At 33.8% G+C, this 18,077-nt stretch overlaps 8 protein-coding genes across 8 annotated transcripts; 5 read left to right on the top strand and 3 right to left on the bottom strand.

The window, feature by feature from the left end:
* Positions 1-217: 217 nt before the first annotated feature.
* Positions 218-1,090, bottom strand: Kpol_1018p59 (uncharacterized protein; the record flags this gene model as incomplete). Its single annotated transcript, XM_001647335.1, has 1 exon — positions 218-1,090. The coding sequence occupies one exon, from the start codon at positions 1,088-1,090 to the stop codon at positions 218-220; it is 873 nt and encodes a 290-aa protein (XP_001647385.1).
* Positions 1,091-2,374: 1,284 nt separating this feature from the next.
* Positions 2,375-3,418, top strand: RPL27B (60S ribosomal protein eL27; the record flags this gene model as incomplete). Its single annotated transcript, XM_001647336.1, has 2 exons — positions 2,375-2,405; positions 3,039-3,418. The coding sequence occupies 2 exons, from the start codon at positions 2,375-2,377 to the stop codon at positions 3,416-3,418; spliced, it is 411 nt and encodes a 136-aa protein (XP_001647386.1).
* A 1,138-nt stretch (positions 3,419-4,556) lies between these two features.
* On the top strand, positions 4,557-5,447 carry TRS31 (TRAPP subunit TRS31; the record flags this gene model as incomplete). Its single annotated transcript, XM_001647337.1, has 1 exon — positions 4,557-5,447. One exon carries the CDS (start codon positions 4,557-4,559, stop codon positions 5,445-5,447), a length of 891 nt encoding a protein of 296 aa, XP_001647387.1.
* A 579-nt stretch (positions 5,448-6,026) lies between these two features.
* Positions 6,027-7,802, top strand: AHC1 (Ahc1p; the record flags this gene model as incomplete). The annotated part of the gene is made up of 1 exon (XM_001647338.1): positions 6,027-7,802. One exon carries the CDS (start codon positions 6,027-6,029, stop codon positions 7,800-7,802), a length of 1,776 nt encoding a protein of 591 aa, XP_001647388.1.
* Positions 7,803-8,143: 341 nt separating this feature from the next.
* DDL1 (putative carboxylic ester hydrolase) lies at positions 8,144-10,153 on the top strand (the record flags this gene model as incomplete). Its single annotated transcript, XM_001647339.1, has 1 exon — positions 8,144-10,153. One exon carries the CDS (start codon positions 8,144-8,146, stop codon positions 10,151-10,153), a length of 2,010 nt encoding a protein of 669 aa, XP_001647389.1.
* Positions 10,154-10,405: 252 nt separating this feature from the next.
* On the bottom strand, positions 10,406-12,583 carry Kpol_1018p64 (uncharacterized protein; the record flags this gene model as incomplete). Its single annotated transcript, XM_001647340.1, has 1 exon — positions 10,406-12,583. One exon carries the CDS (start codon positions 12,581-12,583, stop codon positions 10,406-10,408), a length of 2,178 nt encoding a protein of 725 aa, XP_001647390.1.
* Positions 12,584-14,006: 1,423 nt separating this feature from the next.
* On the top strand, positions 14,007-15,812 carry SNF1 (AMP-activated serine/threonine-protein kinase catalytic subunit SNF1; the record flags this gene model as incomplete). The annotated part of the gene is made up of 1 exon (XM_001647341.1): positions 14,007-15,812. One exon carries the CDS (start codon positions 14,007-14,009, stop codon positions 15,810-15,812), a length of 1,806 nt encoding a protein of 601 aa, XP_001647391.1.
* Positions 15,813-16,200: 388 nt separating this feature from the next.
* Positions 16,201-17,889, bottom strand: PEX29 (Pex29p; the record flags this gene model as incomplete). The annotated part of the gene is made up of 1 exon (XM_001647342.1): positions 16,201-17,889. The coding sequence occupies one exon, from the start codon at positions 17,887-17,889 to the stop codon at positions 16,201-16,203; it is 1,689 nt and encodes a 562-aa protein (XP_001647392.1).
* Between the last annotated feature and the right edge of the window lie 188 nt (positions 17,890-18,077).

Here is an 18,077-nt window from a genome sequence, read left to right on the forward strand (position 1 = left end):
ATTATTTCATAGATTAAAGTTAAAATAGGTTTCGCTTCTTCAAGGTCAAATTTTGAAATTAAATTGCAATTCGAAGTAAAAATAAGAGATGATAATAAATACTAGTCAAAAAACTGGGGAAGTTATCAATAGATCATCAATGAAAGGGAGTCAATATAGCAACTTATCTAATATATTTGTATGTGTTATATTTAAAGAATTTAAGCGTTTATGGGATTTAAATTTCATTGTCTGAGGAGGCACTATCTGAAGCTTTCCAATCTAAATCTAATTGGTCAAATGACACAATTCTTCTATTGTTATTATGTTGTTTTGGTTTCACATTAAGCTGATGTGTCTCTTGAATCAATTGAAATATTCTATCATCAATTTCTCTAAAGGTTTGCGAAATATTTTCGTTATTACAATTAGCAGTATTACCATTTCTCATAATAATACTGTTTGTTAGAGTTAAATCGCCAGTAATTGATGATAAATCTTGATTAATCAATGCATTAATCTTTTCATGTAATGTAAAATATTCTTCTTGCAATGATTTGTACTCTTCGTACCTTTCTTTTAATAACTTTTTACAAAGATCATAATCTGTATTAATTTTTGTTAGTTCGATTGATCTTTCTTGAATAGTTAGTTCCAGTTTCTTCAAAGTGCCCAAACCTTCTTCATATTTAGTTAATTCATTCTCATATAGTTTTCTCATTTCCTTTTCATGTTCCAATTGCTTTAACACAATATCAATCTCTTGATTGCCTTCTTCCTTTATTTTAGCACCCCAGAAACTATTAATATTTTCTTGTAAGGATAGAATCGATTCCTCCAAAGTGTCTAGTTTTTCCAGATGTTTGTTATTATTCTTACTCCTATTCAATAAGGAATCTATATCTAATAGCATGTTAATAGAAGTTGTATTTATGGCCTCTACAACATGAGCGATACGTTTGTGGCCAATTTGTAACTTTTCCAACGAATCTGCAATCAACTTCAAGTCATACCCACTGTTGGCTGATCCAATGTCCGAGTTTTTGAAACTTAAACCCAATGAACTTGAATTAGTAGTTTCCTCTTTGTCAAATATTATCTTATCCTTCATCTCTTTAGGATTATTCCAACGGATGCAATGAGTATGAGTATGAGTATGAGTTTCCTTCTTCTCCCTTTTATTTAATTTTATTTCAGGTGGACAGGTCTATACGTATCCAAGGCAACGTATTATACCCATTATCTATACATACATATATCCCATTTATATAATCATTAAACAATTGACAAAAAAGAAGGCTATATGTTAATAGTTATAACAACCTCGGCGGCTAAGTTATTCAATCGATTATAATATAATATATTATTCTTTTGTCCGAACCGAACCGAACCGAGAAGGGTGAGACCAAAACTGAAAAAAGTCATTTCAAGTGACTGTTCCATGGTGTACATTTAGCATCCGTACACCAATAATTATGAACCAATTTTTTCTGTAATCTTGGCACTGCGAAAAATTGTGAAAAAAAAAAGACGAGTATCTCACAACTTTTTTCGCAGTTTAAAGGAAAAGTGGGCGCGATGGAGGCAGGAACCTATCTCTGTCTACGGTTTCGGAAGAACAAGAGGGCTTCAGCTGGGGGGTTACCAGACTGGAAGATGGGTTCTGGTTTATTTTTTTCTGTCTACAGATACCGTCTCCTTCTACACAGGGCAAGTTTCGCTAGTGGGAACCGGCGCTGGGATAGGCAGAGCATTAGGCTAGGTTAGGCCCACTTCATAGTTATTTTCTTGACAAGCAAAGAGACGCAATGTGGAATAACGCACAGTTTATTATAATTTTTCACTTTTTTCACTACGCAATTAAGTCCCATCGACTTGATGTTTGCAGTGTAGTAGGCGTACCAAACTGAAATTTATCCTATTGGTATTGTGTTCTATTGGGTATCGTTGTCTTGTTCTTAGTACAGTTTGTCTCTGTAAGTTGAGTTTAGTTTAGATATTGTTAGTGAATAGTGAATGGATGAATGAATGAGTGAAAGAGTGAATGTGGTAAATGGAACATGGAAAGCTATTGCTATTGCTATTGCTATTGCTAGTGTTGTGAAGTTATGTGATGTGATGGATGATGGGATGGTTGATAGAATGAATAGTAATGGGATGCCAATGAATGATGGATGTTATTGATTCTAAATGTCTAGAGTTTTTGCTTGCTCTTTGTAAAATTCTACCTTCTTCTGCTTACTTAGAGTTTTTCCACTAGTATCATTCATATCAATTTGTTTCATATATATGAAAAAACCTATAATTTAACAAGTGGTTTTAAAGCTAACCATTACTATTTTATTATAAGTTGTTATATTCTTAATAAAAGAACCCACATCATACTAATACAATAATGGCTAAGTTCTTGAAAGCTGGTAAAGTTGGTACGTATAGCTTATATTTAACGAGTTGAAGAATATTAGGAAATTATTAGATTATAATTTGGTTATTTTTGAATATGAAGAGATAACAGGATATGAGAGAAACATTGGTTTTGCCTTCACCCTCTGAAATGGAAATTACTATAAGATGAATGATTTTGGTATTACTGAAGTAATAGATATATAGTAGTTGAAATGGGACGAAACAAAGAGTGAAAGAAAACAAATGGAAAGTAAACCATTTAAAAGAGATTGAACTGTGATCTATTCTTTCATTTCTGTACATTGAAATGGAGGGATTATCTTATCCACTCCAGGATAAACGAGAACAATTCACATCTCCTATCTGTGGTGGTGGGCAAGATATACATATATTTTCATTGAGATGTAGAAATGAAAAATGAGGCGATGATCACGATCATGATCATGAGGAGGGAAGTATAGCAATACAAATGGGTTCAACTTTCTATTATATTTTTATTTTTTTCATTCATTCATTCATTCAATCCATTGTAATCTATTTAATCATGCAAAATAGCCTAATTTTCTGCTTTATTTTATTACAACACAAGATCAATTAATTTACTAACAATTAATCAAATAAATGATTATCATTTAATTTTATTTTTAAAACAGCTATCGTTGTCCGTGGTCGTTACGCCGGTAAGAAGGTCGTCATCGTCAAACCACACGATGAAGGTACCAAGTCTCACCCATTTGGTCACGCTTTAGTTGCTGGTATTGAAAGATACCCATTAAAGATCACCAAGAAACACACTGCCAAGAAGGTTGCTAAGAGAACTAAGATCAAGCCATTCATCAAGGTTATCAACTACAACCACTTGTTGCCAACCAGATACAGTTTGGATGTCGAATCTTTCAAATCCGTTGTCTCTACCGAAACTTTCGAAGAACCAACTCAACGTGAAGAAGCTAAGAAAGTCATCAAGAAGGCTTTTGAAGAAAGACACCAAGCCGGTAAGAACCAATGGTTCTTCTCCAAGTTGAGATTCTAAATAGAATTACATTTCAGGTCCTTTGTATAATTTGGTTAGCATGGTAATTTTATGTAATTTTTAGTAGTATAACCACTCACTATTTTTCGTATTATTATTCTACTCACGTGATTTATTTATTTTATCTAGTGTTCTTTTTCTTTTTAGTTTTCCTATTACTTTTAGTTTTCTTTTCAATTGAATCGATCAATCGACTAGTAACAAACCAGGCCATGTCGATACCAGGCAGAAGGCACATACTCACATACAATACAGTCTGTATCTCTATCTATATCTCATAGCTCTATATCTCATAGCTCTTAACCCTACTTGCAATAACCGTCATATCACGTACATAGTGACATCATCGCCCTCTCGAACCGAACTCAAATTCAAAAGTTTTCTTTTCTTTTTTTCCCTCTCTCTCTGTAAATTTTTCAAATTTTTGCCCAAAACGTTACGTTGCTCCTCTCCGGTGATGGAGTATATAAAGAGACACTTAAATCGACAATATCAGAACACTCTTGTCGTAACTATTTTACAGTTTTACTATTGTTTGGTTTTGTAATTCTTATTTATAAATAAAAAAAACCAAGGAAGTATTTTCCTTTTTATTATTATGATGACTGTGAGTGCATTTGGCTCGAGATTGTGCAACTGATATTTCATATTTGTTGTACGTCGGTGTGGATAAACTCAAGCTACCTTTTTTTCTTATGTCTGACTAATTTAGAGAAAAATATTGTTTCCTTATTATAATATTAATATTTAATATTAATATTATTAATACCTTTCTATTTCATTGGGCTATCGTATTCTGCCCACTCTTGCTTGATGCCTAGTAACGTCCTTGATGCAGTCCAAGCATGTCGTATTGTATTGTAGAGCACTATAATGCACTGCCCTTGGGTCCATAGTCGTCTATACCACGACGTACTTATGTACGGTTTATGCGCATAACGTCTTGTCTAGATCAATAATCTAATCTAATAATCCAATCTAACTGATTTATTACAACGAAGATACCTTGAGATATAAATTAAATGATTGAAAAGTTTATAAGAATATGGACAGATAACTAGATGTAGTTTCGGAGCTGTTTATTGTTTGATTACAAAGAGTGAGACAGAGAGAGAGGGACACATACCTGTATCTTACAATGACAGATAAACTTATATTACCTAGTACTTCAGAAGAACAATCAAATGTATCTACTACAGGCTATGAATACAGCATAGGTCCAAAACAATCTTTGCCAAATGAGGCAAACTCTCCTTATATACCCTCAAAGTTATACTCTGAATCATTGGTTTATAAGAAACAACAGGTAGCTTTGTCAAGCATGGCTTTCCTCTTTAAGGAGATGATTTCACAGATTTATAATAATAGTAAGTCGTCTTCTGAGTTCGAATCAAAACTACTAAATTACGGTTCTAGTATAGGCCTGAGACTATTGGAATTACTGAATATCAGGGCTTCTGTACCTTCAAATACGTACTCAAGGTCATCGACGTTCCTATCTTCCAACGCATCAAATCCTTCGAGTTCCAATAATGTGAATTCAATTTCAAATACCTCCAATCCAAATTCTACAAACTTAAACGACATTTCAAACGCAACAAACGTCGGTATCAATAGTTCAACAAACATTAACGATAAAAACTACGAATCTTCAGAATCTCTAGCAAGTCTAGTAAGCCATATGAGATGCCGTGACTTAAAGATAATCGATATTTTGCAATTTATGCATGGTACCGTTTGGACTTATCTATTTGGTAGTCCTAGTAATGACTTAGTCAAATCATCAGAACGTGAAAATGAATACATGATTGTAGATCACGAACATATGTTGACACAGTTCATATCAAACAATAATTCTTGTGATTATTTCGTATGTGGTATCATTCAAGGTTTCTTAACAAAGGCTGATTTCCCTTGTACTGTAACACCTCATTCGAATAACGAAAATGGTATAGACGGTGGAGTAATCTATCTAATAAAATTCGACAAACAAGTATTAGAAAGAGAAAATTTAAGATATGGATCATGATCACTTAGTTAATCAATAACTTAATTAGTATTTAGATGTATAAATAGGCATATAGCATAAAATCAATGTTCTTCTAGTTGACCAAACCTAACCGTTCAAAAAAAAGAAAACACCAACAAAAGGGAAATAAAACTGATACCATCGCTAATTACACCATGAGCATTCGAGAGAATCACCATGAATGATATATTCCAAACATATACCCATCATTAATGATATGAACACCATCTATCATTCTAATAATCATTTAATTACTGTCACCTCTTTTCTATTCTACTCCCACATTATTACCCTTACTGAGCTTGAATTAAATTAAATTAGGTATAAGGAAAAATAACCGACTAAGATGACGTTTTGATTTAAAATAGACCATTAACATAAAGGTTTCTATCTACAGAAATAGTAAAAGTAGAGGTTTATTAGTTCTCTTTCAAGTCGGATTAAGTCTCCAATAGGTTTATTTTGTGAGAAAGTAGTTTTTTATTGTTCTTTTAGTGTTATATTTCAAGTTCCATTATATCTAAAAGTTTCAGCTACTATAAATTCACTTTAACAAAAGAAAGTTTGACTGAGATCGAGATGGAAGAACATAATGAGGACGGTTCACTGAGTAGTTCAATAGGGATTTCAGGTGAAGGGTCTCACGTTGGTTTACCTAGCCAAGTTTTATTTATGGATTCTCAGGAATTAGCAAATAGGGCTAATAATTCAAATGTCCCACCATCTGCTTATTACCAAGTGGCAACACCTAAATCACCTCATGAATTAACGTTAGATGGTGATATTAGTAGAGAAGATAACCCTGATTTAAGGCATCATTCTGGGGATAGTGAAGAAACGGAAAGGTTTAAGTATGAAACCGCTAAGAAGGAAATTATGGAAAAATTATATTTACATACTTTGGTTAATCATAAAGAAGTTCAACAAGTGCAGAATGCCATTCAACGTGTGGATGCCCAGATTACTCTTTTGAAAACATTAAATGAGGATAAGAAATTAACTGAAAAAGTTGAAGAACATCATGAGAAACAAAATGAAATTAAGAAAAGAGAATTAGAAAGCGCCAGAAGCACATCGTCAGGATATTATGGCGATGGCTCTTCTACCTCATATCTATCAGGAAATACAAATATGTTGCCAGGGTCCATGGGGAGTGGTGCCGGTCAATATTATTATCAAACAAGAAGTAAAAGTCATGGAAATATTAATGAAGTACCAAATTTAAGACCAGCGAATTCAACTATAATAGATATGAGGATGAGTGGATCAAAATCAATACCACAAAACTATAATAACAAGAACTATGGTGATGTTTCTCAAAAAGGTTTCGATCCAAACCTTCGACAGAGATCAAATCTTCATAGTCATCACAGAAGAAATTATAGCAGCACTTGCTTTTCTAGTAATAGCGGTGTTGTAGCAAAGACAGAAGATAATTTACCAATATTTAGAAGGTACGATGGTATATTGATTATAATATCCTGCTCAAATTGTAATAGAGAAGGCTTCACATCTGCACAGGGGATAGTAAACCATTCACGACTAAAGCATAACACTACTTACCAAAGTCAACTGTTAGCGCTTTTGAAAAATCAAAAAATTCTGAGCGATGACAAGCAAGACCCTGAAGTTCTACAGAAATTCAAAGAGCTATCACTAGATCCAAATATAGAATATTTACCTACCGATATTGCCATACCAAATTTCGATAAGAAGGAAGGAAAGAACCCTTCTATTTCTTCAAAACTATCAAGCAGAAAGGAAGAAAGATCCACTAAACATTTAGAAAAGTACTATAACAATAAGGACGATTTTGATGAATTGGTATATATGGTAAAGGATGCATCGAAAGATTTAGAAGTAGTACTGAATCAATCAGAGTCGGAGTCAGAATCTACAAATGAACAAGAAAATGTCAGTGAGCTTGACAGCATAGTTAATGATGAAAAAGATGATTCATCTCCTCTATACACACCATCAGCAAGTAGTGTATCTGGAGCATCTTCACCATCTGAGTCTGCTGTTGAAAACGGTGATACAAGAGAATCGGCTGAAAACTCAGCTCGATCAACTCCTTCCCCAACAACTACTACCAGCACAAACAGCACCACTGCACCAACCACCACAACAGCTGCAACTGTAGAGACTAGAAGAAACTTAAGAAAACGTAGCAATACGCAAATGGATAATGATACAAATAATGACATAAAAGGAAGACTACGTCCAGCAGAAAAGAAAGCTAGACCAGATGCATTAGCGTTTGCAGAAATACCAGAGCATGAAAAGAGGTCATCTCATTATAATTTAAGGGCAAAATCAAAATTAAGGCATAACCATTATGACATCTATCACTGATTGATCTATTCCATTAATTAATTAATGCGAACTGTCGTATCACTCTTTTTTTTTCAATTGTAGAGATATATAATGTAGAATATATAATATTTTTTAATTTAATTTTACATCACTTCCATTGAATTGCACCGAAATTTTATGTTTACTAAAATCATCCAACTAATCTATAGAGCTGTCATTGCAGCAATCAAAAACTCTTTATGAGACACATTTTTGATCTATGTTAAGCTTAGATCGATGATTATAATTTAATATATCGAGAAAAAAAAGCCTTAATTATATAGCTAGATATAGAATAGAAGAAGGATAAATGAAGAAATAAGAGAAACAAGTTAAAAGAGATGCTTTCTGGGGGTAGAAGAGTTGGAACTAACTTATGCTATCATTCATTGTACAGTACATCTTCAAAATCTAATAAAATGTTCACTACCGGTTGGTTTTATGCTACTGATGTCCCAAAATCAAAACCTTTAGAAGGTGATTATAAAATGACTAAAGCACCAGCGAGTTATGTTCAATTCTCTAAACATGATTCTAAAAGACTCGAAGAGTTGTATCAGAGGTTACATAAGGATCAGAAGGTAGTTTTGGGAAATGCTGAAAGTTTTACTATCTCTGTCAATGAGGATTACTTGTTTGAAGTTGATTTAAGGGATATGGAATTAAAACCAATATACTGGTCTGGTGCAGGTTTTGAAGTTAGAAGGGGGATATGGTTTGATACTAATGGGAATCCGTTATCTAAAGACTTAACGTTAGAATTAGAACAACATTATTCTAAGGTAGATTTTGAAGGACTAAAAGCTGCAGGGAGTGGTGCTCATAGAATTTTTAATTTAATCAAAGACTATAAAGAGGGAAGTCTGATATCGTTTATTGACGATAAGTCAGCATTGATTTTGAAAGATATTAATGGTGGGCAATTGCAATTACAGTTTCTGAAAACATCATTGGGACAATCGTTGCCTCTTAATGTCCATCGAGTCATTAGAGGCTATAATAATGTACAATCTAAGAGTGGAATTTCAATAAATAAAATCATGGAAACTAAAGATCTTGATAAAGATCAAGAAACCAAGAGCAATTTCATACAGTTTGGAAATTTTTCTGAATTATTGAACTCTGAATTAACCGATATTATGGGTTTAAATAGGGGGGAGACAACTTTAAGTGCTGAAGAATATGAAAATAATATTTTCAAAAGTGAAATTGAAAATGATTACTCGAATCCCTCTGGAAATGAAAAATCTAACAAAAGAGATGTTAAACATCTGATATTTTGTGTCCATGGGATTGGTCAAACTTTAGGTAAAAGATATGAACAATTCAATTTCTCCCATACAGTTAATCAATTGCGTAAAAACATTAAGGCAATATATGACAAAAATTCAAACTTAAGAGAAGAAAATAAAAAGATTGGATTGAAAGATTGGGAGACTAATTGTAATGTTCAAGTTTTGCCTATATCCTGGAGGCATAGCATTGGTTTTCATACTGATGCTCACAGAAAGTCCAATAAAGAAGCAAATTTACCCACTCTAGAAGATGTTACTGTAAATGGTATACTTCCCTTTAGAAAAATGTTAGGTGATGTAGGATTAGACATTTTATTATATGACGACCCTCATTATAAAGATCGTATATTACATGAACTTCATCACGAACTTAATAATGTTTATACAATATTCAAGAAGAAAAATCCTAATTTTGATGGGCAAGTTCATATCGTTGGTCATTCATTAGGCAGTTTAATTTCATTTGATGTACTATCTGACCCTGAACACTATAAATTAGATTTTCAGGTGAATAACTTTTTTTGTATTGGATCTCCAGTTGGTGTCTTTAAATTAGTTCAAAGAACAAGAATCGGTAACAACCCCTATGAGACTAGGAAAGACGTTCTATCCCAAATACCAAGTTGTAAGAACTTATACAATATTTTCCATATTTGTGATCCTATCGCATACAGAATGGAGCCATTAGTTGAACTTTCTATGGCAGATTTCGAACAAGAATATTTACCACATTTTGAGGAATCAGGAATTGCATACAAAATGCTAGAACTAAGTGGCAATTTCTTGAAAGAGTTTCCAGTTTCAGAGAAGCAAAAAGCTTCCCATACTAAGGTTACATTGCCCGTCGATGTTGTCATGAAATTGAAAAAATTAAACTCCTCTGGGAGAATCGACTACGCGTTATCACCAAATTTATTAAACGTTGATATGATATCTGCGATTAGTTCTCATGTTTCCTACTTTGAAGATATGGATATTGCCGGATTTTTACTAAAAGAAACAATCGGTGAACGTTCAAACCCAACAGAGATAGAGGTGAAGCACTTAAACAAATAGATGCTGGCGTCTGTCAATGATGTAAAATTTAATTAAGTACAAGCACCACTTAGATACCTTAAATTATTAGAATAACATTAGTATTGAATAAGCAAAATGAATATGAATATTATATCGTCATATGTATGTAATTGTTATAAAGGACAGTCAAATTTTACAAACAAACAATATATATATATATATATATATATATATCTCAATAACTGAGACAATGAATCTCAAAGAACAAACAAACTCTCATTTTATCATTCATCACTTTGGAAACAGGAATGAAAAGAAACTGCTTTTTTTCTTTGATTTCTTTGAGGTACTTTTTGATCCATTGGAATATTCTGTTTTAACTTTATCCATATTACTTGTACTCTTGACTTTTCTTAAAGATCCAGAAGTAACCTTTTGATTCTTTTTATGCATATCTGTAATTGAACGTGAGGTATTAGGGTTATAAGAGCTGACTGGCGCCAAATCTAGAGATCTTCTCTCTGGCAAACTGGAGTTTCTTTGAGGAGATCTGGACCGGCTTCTACTCGGTCTTGAAGTATTACCTAAGGCATCTATACCATCGGTTGACTTGACGTTTGATGCAAATTTAATTTGAGATGAATTTTGCCTACGAGATTTTACTTTTGAAGATTTTTTATTAGAGACAACGTCAACCATAGACTTTTTAGATGAAGGGGCAGGCATGACAACACCCCCAGTTAAGACTTTTTTTAATTCAACAAATTCAGAGCTTTGGTCATCTACATCGGTAATTGATATGTTGTCTAAATCTGTCACAAACTCTAGTGAAGTTTTGATAATAACATCCATCCTTTTTAATAATTTATCTCCATTATCTAATCTTTCACAATTTTCGACCTCATTTAAATGTTTAACCATTGTAGATCTATGAGCAACAGCAAAGCTATGTAATTTTTCCTTAGTGTTGGAAATTGCGGATTTTGTACTTCTTACATCACTATCACTAAAATCTTCATCATCAGAATTATATTCAGTGATAAGGTCCGCAGTGATAGAATCCGTTGAGATCAAGTCATGTTTTGTAAATGATCCATCGTCAGCATCTACTGTTGAAACAGTCGCAATCCCATCTTCATATGCAATTTTACCTTTAATGCTATTCTTTGAAAAATCTCTTTGCAATTTTAATTGGTACTCAAATAATCTTTTAGTTGGTACTATGAATACAGGAGTTGGTAGTTCGGTACATATCATATCACCAATACGCCTTCCCTTCCAAGTTACCATATTATCAGTTCTTTTCCATTTCAATGTGCTCGAAACAAAAAAATCTGGAGAGTAAACATTTGTTGCATTCAAGAGAACCTTTGAAGTCTTACCTAAGATGACTTCAATTGTTACTTTAATTGATCTCTTTGGAGGTAATATTACCATGATATATTCAAAAATGTCTTCAATTTTTCTCTCCACATCTTCTCTACTATATATTGAAATCCATTCATCTGACATTATATTTGTTACGGATGGTGCCATGGAAGAGCTTCTATAATTTTGAGATCTCGATCTTGACCTTGACCTTGATCTTGACCTTGAATTGCTATTATAACGAGTTCCATCACTATAGTAACCGTCTTGGGAAGTGGTAGTCGATGGAAGATTAGTGATGACAACTATATGATCAGTATCTTTCGACAATTCTGTGATTGTCCAATCTAAAGCAACCCAGGTGTGTCTTCTTCCACTGATATGCACGACTATTGTTCTTGGAGTATTGGGGAAACCTTGATTTGATTTTAAGATCTCTTCTTTTCTTCGTTGATTTTTAGTCAATAGTGTGTAACCATCATCGGATATTATTTTTCTTTGTACAGGTTTAGAGAATAAATATTGTGGCGACTTAAAGAAATCTTCCTTCCTCATAACTCTTTTCTCTATCAAGTGTTTCCTTTGTCTCCAAAGCTCATGCCAGTCGGATTGGATTTTGTTTATCACGATAGCATCACTAGTGACACTTGGTCTACTTGGATAATCGATTCTTACAATTCTACCATTTTCTGCAACTCTGAACATATCATTCAGAGAAGCACTATTGCGTTTTGTACTTCTGGCATTAGGGGGAGGAGAAACACCACGATATTTAACACTTGGTACCGATAGGAAACCTTTTGAATTAGCAGAATAGTTATCCATATAATCATCATCATCATCATAAAATTCTTCATAGGAGTAATCAGATGGAAATTTCACACCAGTAAACTCTACATCATCATCATCTAGGGATGAGTAACCCAAAGTTACCGGAACAGTGTTGAAAGACACCGAGCTCTTAAATTTATTGGCATTATCATCATGAGTCTGATTATTTGAAGCATGTTGATCCTGGACAGGAATAGCTACCCGATCTGTATGTATGGTAATATGTTTATAGACGTTTCTCAAAGTTTCATCATGTTCAGAAATAGGCATGGCCAAAGTGATTGAACAGCTAGATCTATCGAGAAGTTCAAAATATCAGCGATCTATCAGAGTATTAGAGGCAACCCAAGTTTTACAGACTGCCTACCTCAAAATGAAACCTAAGATCAAATATTTCAGGGATCCAATAAAAAAAAAAATTTGGATTATGCTCAATCAGGACCTTCTTCTTATAGTCAGGATTAGAACCAAAACGATTTATCTACCAGTAGATGGATGTGTTGTTCTCGTGTTTCTTGTAATATTGTTCAGCAGGTAAAACTATTGGCCAGCAATCTTAGTTCAACTTTAACTTTAAATTTAAATTTAGCTTTTAACGTCAACTCTCTGAGGAGCAGCAGGAGCAGGAGCAGGAGCAGGAGCAGAAACGAGAGAAAGAGGGTATTGGGATTCTTGCAGTGGAACACAACAAGTTTCTCACACTTATAGTACTGACACCTTAATTATGTAATAACCAAAGTCTGAGTTATATATTGTATCGACCAGTTCTTTTGTAAAAGTTGAACAAAGATCAAATAATTTCCATAATGATTACAGCCATTTGATGGGATATCATTAGGCCAGATATGCATATTATGTATGAGGTGTGTGGGTGCACCCTCAATTTTAAGAAGCACCAGCCTATTCTCCTCTGGTGCCCAACCCCTCCATAACAAACACCGAGTGACATCCACATCCACACTGATATCTCCATTCAAATCCAGTCGAACTGAGCCCAAAGGCCGACCCCCCCCCAACCCAAGGACATTGAACTAAGCTCATCTCATCTCATCTCATCTCATCTCGATGTGTTCCGTCACCATACCAAAAACCTTTCCCCAAATCACCAGCATTCAAGCTTTCGTGAACCTGTAAAAACCAAAACTAACGCAAAACCAACATCTCAAATACACAACGCTCTTGTCATCATCTCCCCAGATGTCCATCCCATCCCATAACTTCCCAATCCTTCACCAAACTGATCGTCATCTTCATCTTCATCTTCATCTTGTCTTTTAAATCTCAAATTTCACCAAAAATTTCACCAAAAAATTTATTTTGACGATGAAAAATTTGAGCGATAAAAATGGACAACTTTATGCTTTTAACAGCAACAACTATTCGAAGCAAACCGTTGATAAAAAGGGTTGATTGTTGTTTTGGTCGACCAAGGACTGTATTTCATTGTTCATCTGCAATTTAGGTTTGGTTCGAGTTGTTTTGGTCGCTGCAAGGTTAGGATTAGGCTGCTTCGTTAAGGGATTTCTGGTACGATTTATTTTAAGGATAGTCTGTGATTGATTGCTCGATCGATTCAAGCCAAGGGAAAGAATATATTACATTTATATATTTATAGAGAGTGTGAGAGATATTGAGCGAGATTAGCAGTGGAAGAGTGTGTGAGATAGAGAGGAATTGAATTGAATGGTTTCAAATGGATACTAATTCTTCTAATGGCGGTGTTCGCCATGTTCATCAGCATCACCACCAGGGGAGTTCGTCTAATTTTAATCCTACGTTACAAAGAAACTTGAATGATGGGAGCCGTATCGGGAACTACCAGATCATCAAGACTCTGGGTGAAGGTTCCTTTGGTAAGGTTAAGTTGGCTTACCATGTTACTACTAATCAAAGGGTTGCTTTGAAAATTATCAATAAAAAAATACTGGCAAAGAGTGATATGCAAGGAAGAATAGAAAGGGAAATTTCATATTTAAGGTTATTGAGACATCCACACATTATTAAATTGTACGATGTTATAAAATCAAAGGAAGATATTATCATGGTCATAGAGTATGCTGATCATGAATTGTTCGATTACATTGTCCAAAGAGATAAGATGAGTGAAAATGAAGCTCGTAAATTCTTCCAGCAAATCATTAGTGCTGTGGAATACTGTCATAGACATAAAATTGTTCATAGAGATTTAAAACCAGAAAATTTACTGTTGGATGAAGAGTTGAACGTAAAGATTGCAGATTTCGGTTTGTCAAACATAATGACTGATGGTAATTTTTTAAAGACTTCGTGTGGTTCTCCAAATTATGCTGCCCCTGAAGTCATCAGTGGGAAACTTTATGCAGGTCCAGAAGTAGATGTTTGGTCCTGTGGTGTGATCCTTTACGTCATGTTGTGCCGTCGTCTACCTTTCGATGACGATAGCATCCCCGTCCTATTTAAAAATATCAGCAATGGTATCTACACTTTACCTAAATTTTTATCTCCAGGCGCTGCAAACTTAATTAAAAGAATGCTTATCGTCAATCCGTTGAATAGAATTAGCATGAACGAAATCATGGAGGATGAATGGTTTAGAGTAGACTTCCCAGAATATTTAGAGCCGCAGGACATGAAATTAAAATCCTCCAAGGATAACAACAACAGTAATGATGGATCGTCAGAAGAAATCAATGAAGATCTAGTAGACATCCTATCAAGAACAATGGGTTACGAGAAACATGAAATTTATGAGTGTTTACAATCTACAGAAGATAACCCAGTGTCGAACGAAATAAGAGATGCATACATGTTGATAAAAGAAAGTAAGTACCTAATGAATGACATAAATTCGAAAGTGAAAACTAAAGACGATCTAGACACTTTACTCACTCAATCCTTACCATCGTTAAACAGAAAGCCAAATTTACACACTTACGGACATCACCAAAGACCGATTATTAGTGCTTCTACCCAACAAAGAACACGTACATTCATGGATTTAGCTAAAGAAGAAAATTCTACAGTGGCAATTTTACCAACTTCATTACCTCAAATCCATAGAGCCAACTTGCTGGCATCTGGATTACCAACTGCAGCCTCAATTTCGCCTTTGGTCAATAAAAAATCAAAGACAAAATGGCATTTTGGTATTAGATCAAGGTCTTATCCATTGGACGTCATGGGTGAAATATACATTGCTTTAAAAAATCTAGGGGCCGAATGGGCTAAGCCATCTGAAGAAGATTTATGGACCATTAGAGTAAGATGGAAATATGATGTTTCGCAAAAAAATAATGAAGTTGTCCCTGACCTAATGAAAATTGTTATTCAATTGTTCCAAATCGAAACCAATAACTATTTGGTAGACTTTAAATTCGATGGTTGGGAAAATAGTAGAGGTATCCCTTTACCATTGTCAAAAATAACTGATGATGAAATGTGTACCTTTTCAGCATACCCATTTTTGCATTTGACTACAAGACTGATAATGGAGTTAGCAGTAAATAGCCAAAACGGTTAGAGAAAGTAATGAAAGGAATTAATATTTCACAATGCATGTAGTATTTATAATGATTTGTTTGTATATAGACCACAACGACATAGAATTTATAGGATTAGAAAGTCCTTACCAAATTAATAGAGATTAAATTAATGATAAAAGAAATACTAAATTTATTTTAAGGTTTGATATCATATAAGATTCATTAAAATTTTCTTTAAACGTTATATACTAGATGTATAAACATCGCTACATATATTCTATACCTGCCCAATAGCTTAAAACACATTACTATTTGGTCTATCTCTACATTTGAATAATAATGAAAACAATGATAACAATAATAAAAAAAATGCCATCATTTGAAACTCAATCACACTTTAACCACAATGGGGACATTATATTGAACTTAAAGCGTTGCAGATAAAATTTCGTTTAAAGAACTCATGGCTTTTGAACTGCCAATAGTGGATGTATTTGAATCACCACGCACATTTTCTGTTCCTGGTACTTTGCCAGCATCACTACCTTCATTGCTTGAGATTGAGTCAAATTTATTATGAGAAGAATTAGCCTTTCCAAATAATTGATTTGATAACCCAGTAAATGATTTTTTACTTACACCTCTTAAATCATGACTATAATTATCATCTCGAAGAGGGTTAACAACCTCTTCAACTTCGAATTCGTTATTGTCTTTATTCACAGCATCTTCCTTTTTCCTGGTACATAAATTTGTCCACATCCGTCTTCTATATGAGCCTCTATTACCATCGATATTTACATCGTAAACCCATTTCGTTTCAGAATCGATCTCAACAAATTGTACAAAATTTCTTTCAACCCATTCTGTAGGCTCCAAATCAAGTACCCATTTGCTGTTGTTAACCCATTCCCAATCAATGGGTGGCATAACTTCTTCTAGATGAGAAGCACATCTACGTTCAATTTTTTGTTCATTAATTCTCAAAGTTGAGAATAAAGTATAGCTGTCATTAGAGAAACCAATTGGAACCCATTCTGATTTCTCACCCAACTTTTGTATTTCATAAACGGCTACTAATTTTCTTTCACTTGCTTCCACCGTTTTCAGTTCATTATTCATCAATTCTTCTAATTTGTTCGTTACAGTCAATACTCGTAATCTTGTTTCCTCTGAATTCAAAATCCCCAAAAATCTATCTCTATTAATTGGATGGAAAGAGAACATTACAGCCCATCCTAAAAACAATAGAATATGTTTATAAGGGATATAGTTAACAAATGTATCTATGAATAAACAATTCATCAATGCAAATGACAATAATATTAGGAATGCCATAGCGGAAACAGCTTCATCAGTGAAAAATGCAAAACTACCCAATATTTTTGCAAAAAAATCATAAACTCTAACATATATCAACATATGATTTTGTAAATCAGTTAAATTCAATACAAATTCTTGACTTAACTCTGACGCTGGTTCAGGCACAGCAGGTTTCCTAAGTGGAGGGCCCTGAGCAGGAGTAGGATTTGAATCAAAATATGGTAATGTCTCAGGTTTATGAATATATAGATACTGAGGAACCATTACACCAAATAAAATATAAAATATTGGAATAGATAATAAACTTGGCAATGGTTTTAAAATAATAAATGAATATATTATTAGAATGGATAAAGTATAAGCAGGGTTTAACCAACTGAAAATATAGATAACTTCATCAACCATAGTAAACGGTAAACCAAATCTCGCATTGCTTAAAATAAAATTCCTACTCATAACAGGCACCGATAACCTTGGCCTGTCTTTACTAAACTCAATTCTTTGTTCTAATATCGTACTACCCATTTCTGTTGCTGGTGGTAATGCCATTTTCATTAATTTCTCAACCAAGGCGTCTGTCATCATCTTTTGAAGACCAGCATTTGAAAGACTACCAACTCCATTTAAATCAATCCCTGAATCATCTCTCGACTTGATCCCTCCTGTACTAACCCCTCCTCCAGACGATGGTTTATTGGGATCCTTAACATATGTATCATCTGCTCCAAGAACATCTTGCAATAAATCACTTTTGGAGGCTTCACTCCACAGGAAATTCGTCACTGATTCCATCAAATAGTATAATCACACAACCAACACCCACCTGTCTATAGACTCTATAATATGATTATCTTAACCCTTTTGATATCGAACCTTTGCCTTTCTTTAAAGGTTGCTATTGTATGATGGTAATTTTTCACTTTTAAAATTTCATGTTCTTATTTAATTTTGATATAAGAACAAGAAAACTTGATGTTGTG

The sequence above is a fragment of the Vanderwaltozyma polyspora genome, genomic scaffold, assembly GCF_000150035.1.
Source record: "Vanderwaltozyma polyspora DSM 70294 KpolScaffold1018 genomic scaffold, whole genome shotgun sequence".
NCBI lineage: Eukaryota > Fungi > Ascomycota > Saccharomycetes > Saccharomycetales > Saccharomycetaceae > Vanderwaltozyma > Vanderwaltozyma polyspora.